General features: G+C 28.0%; 1 protein-coding gene across 1 annotated transcript in view; it reads right to left on the bottom strand.

Annotated features, from left to right (window-relative positions):
- Positions 1–247: 247 nt before the first annotated feature.
- LOC148302655 (uncharacterized) overlaps positions 248–10,988 on the bottom strand; it is an 82,649-nt gene continuing 71,908 nt past the window's right edge. Inside the window, exons 5-7 of the mRNA XM_088271293.1 lie at positions 9,086–9,171; positions 6,104–6,271; positions 248–2,890 (exon numbers count right to left, since the gene is read on the bottom strand). Of these exons, the coding sequence (XP_088127419.1) occupies positions 2,679–2,890; positions 6,104–6,271; positions 9,086–9,171 (466 nt within the window). The 3' untranslated portion in view covers positions 248–2,678. The remainder of the gene's footprint in view (positions 2,891–6,103; positions 6,272–9,085; positions 9,172–10,988) is intronic.

Raw genomic sequence — 10,988 nt, 5'->3', positions numbered from 1 at the left:
TAATTCAGCCTTAACTACGCTAAAATAAAAATAAAATTTGTAAATTAAATAAATTTCATTTTTACACCAATAGTTTACTATTTTATTATTTTCAGGAAATAAAAACGCACGTTTAATTGTATATTAGAAAATTGCCAGATGTTTCTGTTAATTTGAGAGTAAATTAATTATGTTATTACACATGTGTATGTTCGATTGTAATATGATAATAATAAATAAAAAACGATATTCCTCCATATAGTTTTTATTCAAGTTTTTCCATAAATAACTTAAAAAACGAGATGCACAATGTACAAAAATATAAAAATATATTATATACATACATTTTGAACAAAATAATTTAGAAAGCAGTCAATTTTTAGTTTAATTTATAAAATAAATATGATTGTTCACAATTTTTTTCACAAATTCAGAGTGAATGTCAACATTTATCACAGAAAACCAAATCCTTTATCACTTAAAACTAAGATTTTATAAATAAAATGTAGTCCTACATTGCTTACACATATGTATATTGTAAAGATATTTATATAAAAGTAAAAAAAAATAGACTCGAATGTTTAAAAGTTATAGAAGAGGAAGACGAATAGGTTATTGAGAATTGAGAAAGAAATAAGGAAATATGGACGTCTGAGCATGTACTTCCGATCTCACGATGTTCGATCATGATCAAAATAGTTAAGGTTGCACGGTGTATGAAGTAAGCCATAAGATTTCCATATTTCCTTAAAATTAAAGTTACTTCGTCTCTGTTGAGAAATTTCTCTTGAGAAACCTCTATCGCACCCAGATATTGGAACAACGCGGTATCGGCTTGATCATTAATTTTATAATGGTAATGATCTCATCAGTCAAATTATGATCCAAATTAATTTATAAAATATTTCGTGATTTGTATCTCCTCAAATGAGAGGATACAAATGACGAAAGGTAAGTTCAGGGTGAAGGATATGACTGTTATGCAGGGAAGGAAATGGAGAAGGAATAAAGGAATGAAAAGAAGGAATAGAAGTAATGGCACTTGCGATTGCTTAACCGTACTCGTACTAGCTTGTGTAATTTTACGCTGCTAATGAGCCCTTTAAAATATTTTTGTAAATAATTATTCTTATTCATTGTACATATGCCCGAATTACAATATATTTGAATTTTAATGATAAGCAAAAAATGATGAAAAATATCTTTATCATTAATCATAAAAAAACCTTATTTAAAATAATACAAACTCGTTAAATACCATATGACATTGTTAGCTATTGACGCTGTACAGGCTGAACTAAAAATCGATTATTTCCAAAAGTTCGAGGTCTTGATAAAAGGACATGAGAAATCTCATATCGATTTTTACGGACCAGTCAAATACATTCAATAGTTTTACTAAAAATAATAAATTTTTAATAGATCCTTAGTAAATTTATTGGTAACCACTATTACATAAATACACATAATTACATGTTTATTATTTTTCAACATATTTTTTTTATTCAGAGCCCACTTAAATCATTTAAGATAATTACATACTTTGTACACTGAAACAGTTCTTCTTAATGAACTATATTTTTAACAAATAATTTTAATACAAATACAATTTAATTTGGTAACAATAATATATATTCACGTATCAAAATCTAAATTATATCAGTAGCATACAGAATACGAAATACCTTATTTTTATATTTAAGGCACTAACCTAATAGACTTTAACGTGTTTGTGATTACCTTAATTATTTACATTTCATAGTAGTGAATTAATAACTTTTTATAAGTCATAATTTAATAAGTCAAATAATATACTATATACAAGTCTTTTCTCAAGCAGTGAAATTATATCGCGAGTATCAAATTTTAAACATGTGTTATGTCGACTTTTTTTTTAATTACCTAACGTCTAAGTGACTCTGAAATCTAGCTACGGCTTATGCAACACCGTTTATCATGTCCCTACTCAGGCTTCAAGTTTATAAGTTTCATAGCCTATGCCTACTTGTGAGTGGATTTACTCTTTATGTTTAAAGTTACTATAATTTCATGTAATTCATGAGTGAAAATTCTAGGCAAAAACACTCGCTTTTTGTCGACTTAATATAATATGTAAAGCGCGCAACTCCATGCGAGCTAACTTTTTACCAGAGATGAAAATTTCCAATATTAAGAGGAATTCACAATTTGAAGAAAAAAATCAAATTAATTAGCAAATTCAGAGAAATGATAAAATTCACCTTATCGTCAAATTATTTTCAACCATTTTAGTCTCTTTTGTATAGCGAGTCCAAATGGATTTAATTGTGAGTCGAGTAAAATATTATTTTTATTATATGTCGTATTATTTATATTGTATTAATTATGTAGGAAGGGAAATGAAACACTAATATTCTAAGAATTTGTGAATATTGCTGTTTTGTACTTTTTATTATTACAAATTTCTTCACTTATCACTATCCCGAAAAAAGGACGATATTCAAATAACCATTATAAGAAAAAAATCCATTCTATAAATAGCTCTTTTTCATGAGCAATTGTAAATAATAATAAATAACATTGTTTACAAAGTATTTTTGTAAATTTACTTACTCTTTTTATTTTCTTTTTTATTTTCTTCGAGGACACCATTTTTGTTTTATTTTTTATTTTCTTCGAGACTAGCGATATGAAAAGATAACTGAAAATAAGTTACGACGTCAAATACTAAGAATTTCAGTGTTTTTCTTTGTTAGACCAGCAGCGGTACATTTCTTCATGTGCGTGCGCATGTTGCTGCTCTGGCTGAAGTTGAGGCCGCACTTGGAGCAAGAGTAGGGCTTGTTGCCCGTGTGATAATTGAGGTGCGTCTTCAAATGGTGCTTCTTGGTGAAGGATTTGGGGCACAGCGAGCACGAAAAGGGCTTCACTCCTGGAGAACAATTCAAAATTCACATATTTAATATTCGAATTCAAATTACTCACAAAATTCACACTTCAAATTCAAAATTCAATCAATTTTTTTTATACAACAACCCTATATTTAAAAATGTAGTATTGATAATTACATCGTTGTTGATTGTTGATCCAATTTTATTTATCAGTCACCTTTGCACTCTGTTGTGTCTTTTCAATGCTTATCTGTCTCTTTTACATCTCTGATGTTCATTGGTGCATAAAGCAACAGTGATTAAAAGAAAAGTCTTTATTACGAATTATTTTGTAATTTTGGCTGATAGCTAAAAGGTCTTTATGTATTCTGATGATCAATTTTAAACCCTTTTAGTATAATATTAATATACTTGTATCACTAACCTACAATACATTATCTGTACAAAAAAGGATAGTACATTAAAAAAAAACCAATTAAAAAGTACCCTTATTCTTCAAAACACTAAATTGCTACATCTTTACATATACGAGCAGCAATATTTTCAGCAAATGAACGTCTGCCCGTATTCACTAAACGTGTTTAAACTTAACCATTTAATAAAAAGTCCGAAAAAAGAATTTCACCCTGATATACATAATCGGGGAAACTCTACAATTAGCGATGTGTGATTGAATTCATGTCATGAACATTAAAAAATGAATTAAGTTTTAGATACATGAATTCAATCAAACCACTTCAATTGGAAAATTTTTGGAGCAGAGGAAGAAAGGAAATGAAACTCGTTTTGAAAATTAAAAACTAAAAAAGAGGGTCGTTTGAAAACGAGATATTCTCTATACAACCTGTTGATCAAGCAGCTTATAGTGGAATTTATAACAAGATTTATTATTTCAACTTAATTAAATATTCCATAACTGTACCTCCCAAGCATTCGTGAATTATGATAAAGTTTTTTTATCTTCGTAAAAAATCTCTGACCTCTTTAAGGGGAATTGCTTCGTTGTATTCTCACAGATTTTTATTTTATCATTAAAGCCTTTATTTATGATTTTTTTTTAATTAGACCAAAAAAAGTATTAAAAATACATTAACTTGATTTAAATATATACATATGCATGTATATAGTGTAAACTGTGTGCAAGAAAAGTGACTCCTTGGAACAGAGTGAATGGTGCATTGAAGTCAGTTATATCAAATAAAAGTCTAACAGCGAAAGCTTAACTAGCAGTAAACAATGGAGTGTAGGACGGAGTTGGCAAAATAAGGACGAAAGTAGACTGAATGCAATCGAAATCTCAGAACGATCTCTCAGACTATGTGGTAAAACAATCTATGAAAGATGTTCGAATGGTAAAGTAAGGAAAGAATGTTAGGCCAAGATTATCAAATAAAATTAAGCATTATCATTAAAGTTTGTGTTGAGATAGTTTGGAGTCGTAAAACGAATGAGTAAGGAAAGAAAGAATATTCAATATTTATGAGGCGAATATTGTTGTAAATAGGAGCAGAGGAAGACCGATGAAAATTTTGCATTATCTGGTATTCATATAATATGGATGAAGAGTTTGTGGACAAAAATTTGGATACCTTCAAAATATTATTCATATTTTACGTTGGTAAAGCAATTACAAAAAATGCTTCCTACTTCATAGAGGAATCTAAACGTAATTATGTCAACTGTCATTTACATTGACATTCAAGCTAAGAATGATTGTCAAATTTACATATTATAGTTCATAGTAAACATTTTAATGCAGCAAAAAAAACATACGGTTAAGTGATGTGAGTTTGAATAAGACAAGGAGAGAGGGTATGGAGAAGAGAGAACAGCTTTCCGAATCTGTGCTCCACTAAAAAGCCTCGACTAGCTTGCAGTCTGTGATGCGGTCATTGATATGTCACCCTTTTTTTAAAACTAAATCCGATAATCCATGTTAGTGCAAAACTGGGTTCTGCGGATGTCTAGAAAGTTAATATTATTTGCACTAAACTATTTCTAGTCTATATGATAATTTATTCTATTTTTTTCTAATTCTAAATCCGATTAAAAGTCTGTTTTCATTATTTATTTATAGATTTTGCGTTTAATTTGTAGAACTCCATTTTAATTTAAGTATTAAATGTTTAAAATAATACTGATTTTTTTAAACAATTATCAGAAATTTTATTTTTTATGTGGTTTTTAATAATAAAATACTACTTACTAGACAAAAAACCTGTGTTTGATTTATCACTTAATACATAAAAGTTTTCATTATTAGTATTATTATTTATTGAAACAATCCAACTTTTTACTCTTTTAACAATTTATTAACTAATAAACAAGTGATAACAATATTTTGTATATCAAAAGCATTGTTAACTATATGGTATGGTAATATAACACTCTTCTTATCATTCATTGTTCACTTTGTGTAATACTACTTAAAAACAGTACTTCATGACTACCGGTTTCAGAATAATTAGTCTTTATTTGACCTGACGATGGAATAATTATTCCGAAACCGGTAGTCATGAAGTGGTGTTTTTAAGTGGTATTACACAAAGTGAAAGATGAATGATAAGGAGAGAGCAAGATAACAATGGACTATTTTTTACTAAGGTACGTAAAATATGTCCTCCTATGTAGTGTAATGGTCAACACGCTCGGCTACCATGCTGGATCTCCCGGTTTCGATTCCCAGGTAGAGAGAGAGAGAGATATATATATATATATATATATATATATATATATATATATATATATATATATATATATATATATATATATATATATATATATATATATATATATATATATATATATATATATATATATATATATATATATATAAATATATATGTATGTATATATATATATATATACATATATATATATATATATATATATATATATATATATATATATATATATATATATATATATATATATATATATATATATATATATATATAAATATAAATATATATGTATGTATATATATATATATATATATATATATATATATATATATATATATATATATATATATATATATATATATATATATTATATATATATATTTTTTTTTTACTAAATATAAGTAATTTTTTCACTGTAATATATATTAAATATTACCCTGGACTGGTACCTGAAGCGGAAGGCTGATCACCTTTGCTTCATGTATTAACACTGTATTTATATGATGCAGTGCACTACACAGTTTTGGAGGGTGGAGTGTGGAGGTAGTATGGGAGTGGGATCGTCCGTACCTGAATGCAGGCGCATGTGCAGCGTCATGTTGGACCTGTCGGCGAAGTGCTTCCCGCACACGGAGCACGAGTAGGGCTTCTCCCCGCTGTGCGTGCGCGCGTGCTGCTTCAGCAGCATCTTGCGCGAGAACGCCTTCCCGCACGCCTCGCACTGGTGCGGCTTCACGCCTAGAAACATCCAACGCCTGTACATAAACGTGCATATACATACAATTTTCATACTGAACATACGGCTCGAAATGGCACGAGCTATATTCAGTAAAACGGACAATATCTGGAACTCTTTAACGCCTGCATTCTAATAGCGCTGTTGTACGGGTGAGTCGTGGCACCTCACCAAAACTCAGAGGAAAAAAAACTGGAAAGTTTTCAAAATAAGTACCTGAGGCGAATGCCGGGTGTAAAGTGGTATGACTTCGTCAGTAATAAAGACGGTGAGAAGGGGAACGCAGTAGCCCCTCATACTGGAAGTCCTAAATAGGAGAATGGTTGGGACATGTCCTTAGAATGCCACCCGAGAGCATTAACCCCTAATGTCTCTTCTTCCAATCCCGAAGATTCCGGTGCCCCGGAAGACCGCTGACGACCTTTTTTGCCAACACACATGTCGAAAAAACCTAATAAAATAATTTTAAGACTAGAAATAAATAATAATTTGATTTCCATACATATTATACCCATGTGTTGTTTATTTATTCGATCTTACATCATTTAAATCAATTATATTTTCACTTTCTTCTCATATTATGGATAGATTTACTTTTAAACGATTATACCTTATACTTACACCATACGTATGCCTTTGAAAAAATATTTTTGCTGATTAAGCGACAATATGTTATTATTAAGTATCCTTCGTCACGCAAATAAGACGCTATAATTAATTTGAGAAAAGTTAAACATATGAGTGATTCACACTATGATAAACGATTCATAATTTGATAAAAAAAGTACATTTATAGAACGTTGAATATTTTACGATAAACCATATTCAATATTTTACACTGTGTATTGCATTATCTCGTTGTCTGATATCGTAAAATGAATTATATTTTCGAGCGACGTGAAGTTTGATTTTATTTTAGCGTTGCGTATATATTTTGATAAGACCATTTATTTTTCAAAATTACCTGCCAGTCAGCCAAGTGTTCGGACAGTGTTTTCAATCCGAAATGTGGCGTTTGAGCGGATATGCATTTTGTGAATGTGTATTTATTTTTTTGAGACAACCAAAAACTATTTAAGCACTGACTTTGAGAATAAAGTGAATGGGTTGTCCATCATAGAAAAATAACGCCTTTTTTCCCCCTTTCCAAAATTATGATCTATTTTGGTTTAGTAATAAAAGGACACATAATATTGCAGTTTATAATACAGGTATTATTGTACTTCACGGTACCTATATCATATAGTATGAAGAGTACGATTACCATTTTGAGAATAAATTCTACCATAAAATAAAGTGTACATATTGGTACCAAACAATAGCTCACTATAGTTGGAGTATACGTATAATTTCAAGTATTAGAGGCCAATCCATCAGAGCCAAACAGAGTACTTAAACAAATGTATCGCTTGTCTGCGGATTTTAATTTGCAAGTTGTGTAATGTTCCCTCTGATTTGGTCTATGTGTGTATATATATTACAAAAAACACTTGAGTATGGGTTTGCTTGGTCAACTCTACCTGTACCGTGCTATAAGTACATACATATATTACAATAATATCATTTAGTCGATTGAAATTTTTTTAAACAATATTTCATATGGGTCTTCAAAAATTTTTTAATGTCAATAATCAAGTGGAAACGGTGTCAACCTGTATAATACCTCCATTATTTTTTACGAGATTTTTGCATTATTCATCAAGCGACATTCTTGTATAAAATTTATTGTGTACGTCTGCGATCGATAAGTGCATTTTTCGGCGAGTCAAATTTTTGTTTTTGTATTAATAGTTTAATGACAACCTTAAAAAAAAACACATATACATATATGTGTGGGTGTATATATATATATATATATATATATATATATATATATATATATATATATATATATATATATGTATGTATATATAAATATATATATATATATATATATATATATATATATATATATACATATAAATATATATATATATATATATATATATATATATATATATATGTATGTATATATAAATATATATATATATATATATATATATATATATATATATATATATATATATATATATATATATATATATATATATATATATATATATTTATATATATATATATATATATATACATATATATATATATATATTTACATATATATATATATATATATATATATATATATATATATATATATATATATATATATATATATATATATATATATATATATATATATATATATATATAATATGTGTAATAAAATATTAATGAGTAAACATCCTACTTCAAAGAATACAACTGTATCCAAAATATATCAATGTCCGATAAATTAATGTACATATATTTGTTGAGAACATTTTTTTCGATAATGTTGACTTGCTGACGCAGTGAGGAATGGATAATATGACAGGTTATTCATCTCAACTATGTTCATTGTCATCATGTCATTGATTATTTTAGAAAAAGTAGGTTCTATAACGCTATTAAGTTGTAATATTGAAATGATAAAATCATGCATTTTTTATACCAATAAATTATGTGTTGTGCTAATAAATTAAATGGACAAAGTTAAGCTCTAACATTTTTTTTATAAATTATAATAATTAAACAGTTAAACAATGCCGTTGCAGTTAAATAATATATGGTATCGATGGATATTTTGTTTAGTAATAAAGAATAGTTTTAAAAAGGCATCGCAACATGGCATTTTCATGTAGGTACTATGTTTCATCCAACATAAACTCTTTGGTTACAAAATATGGAAAATAAATAAATAATTGTATTTTGGTATTGGTATATTTTACAAAAAATCTCACCTGTATGGATACGAACGTGCATGTTGTAGGCTACTCTCTGGTTGAAGGATTTTGGACAATGAGGACATTGGTACTCCTTCCGATTCCTAAAAGACAAAAAATGATAAATTTATTCGAATATGAGCATTTTGACTTGGCGGGGCATCACCCAATATAATAGCTACGAAGTAAACGACGCCTCTTGATTATCATAAAGCACTCTCACCATCTGGCTAAACATGAAATGACTAAACATTGCTATCATAAGCGAAAATTTTGACACTTACAATGGTAAGCCTTGGCTATGTTGGTTCTACGAAGACCCTTAATTTGAACGGATAATATTTTTAAAACAATTCTAGTAATACTATACCACAAAATCTACATAAAAATATGTCGATTCCCTAACTTAGATAAAGCATGGGGCTGACAGGTATTTTTTCAAAAGGATTATCCAAAATATGATACACAACTTTAAAATTTTTGTTTAAATTTGTTTATTAGAGGTATTTAATTATTTAATAAAATAAAAATCGCGGAAGCTTTCAAGACTCTAAGTAGAAGATACCTATTTTTGAATGGTGATTGTTTTTACTAAAATGTATTGTGAAATATGAATAGTTTAATTAGACAGCCCTGCCCGACCGATTGTCATTGCTGCTAGCGTCGCGCGGCGTCCGATACGACTCGACTGGTAGAACTAGCATTATAATGTTTATGATTCCAATTATTTTTAATCGTCCCGATTACCGGAAGGTGTACATAATATATTGGCTACTTGGAGAATGCAATATAAACTTATAAAGGTCAACGCAAAAAACGTGAGAGTGAGAGATAGCAATGTTTATGGCGAAGAAAGAGCTAATGGATTTCTTTTAAAAATATGTATGCTTGTGTCTTTATCTCATTCACCTCGGACCGAAATTACATACATGCATAAGCAAAAATGCATCGCTCGACTGCATATGCTATATTTTGGAGCAACATTTTTTAGCTGATGTTATTCAAAGTTTTGTATATATATATATATATATATATATATATATATATATATATATATATATATATATATATATATATATATATATATATATATATATATATATATATATATATATATATATATATATATATATATATATATATATATATATATAAATATATATATATATATATATGTAATAAAATAACTAGGTACCTACCTATACATTTTATTAAGTACTTACAAAAAGTACCTACATAAAACAGTTCTACCACCAGATGCCTCATGCGTCGCTCAGAATAAAACAAAAGACTTCCGATAATATTATTAACTGTTAGAATCAGATAGATAGATAGATAGATAGATAGATATAAAATTATTATAAAGATAAATTAAGAATAAACTTTAATTACAAAGCAACACATTGTTTATTTTATTATTATACACCCACTTTACATATTATTTACACTTAATTTTCAAAAGGAAAATATTACCACGTTATAAAACGACAATTTTGTTAATTGGAAATGGATGATGAAACATTAGATGTATTAAAACAATTACTACAATATGTTCGGAGTGAGAGAGAAAAATTAGAAGATGATCAAAGAAAACGATTAGAAGATAATCAAAGAAGACGTGGAAATCTAAGAACTAGTGATAAAATTAAAGATAAAAGTCCATGTAAGATTTGTGAAAATTTAAATAAGGGAACTCGATATCACTCTGAAGCAACGTGCTGGTTTAAAACAAAAGAGGATGATAAGATTAATAATAAAAATGAAGATTTACAAATTACACAGAAACAGTGCTTGAAGAATGAAAATAAAAATAATGTGGAAAAAATTTCTACAAAATATAAAATAAAATATACTCCAGAAAAGAAAAATTTCGAAGCAGATTGTATGAGCAGGAATCCAGTATTAGAATCGAAGGAAAATG

Source organism: Brachycentrus maculatus, unplaced genomic scaffold (genome assembly GCF_059751285.1).
Source record: "Brachycentrus maculatus isolate JH-2025_06_01 unplaced genomic scaffold, ASM5975128v1 h1tg000424l, whole genome shotgun sequence".
Classification (NCBI taxonomy): Eukaryota; Metazoa; Arthropoda; class Insecta; order Trichoptera; family Brachycentridae; genus Brachycentrus; species Brachycentrus maculatus.
Note: the sequence above shows the minus strand (reverse complement) of the source record. Positions and strands in the feature narration are given on the sequence as shown.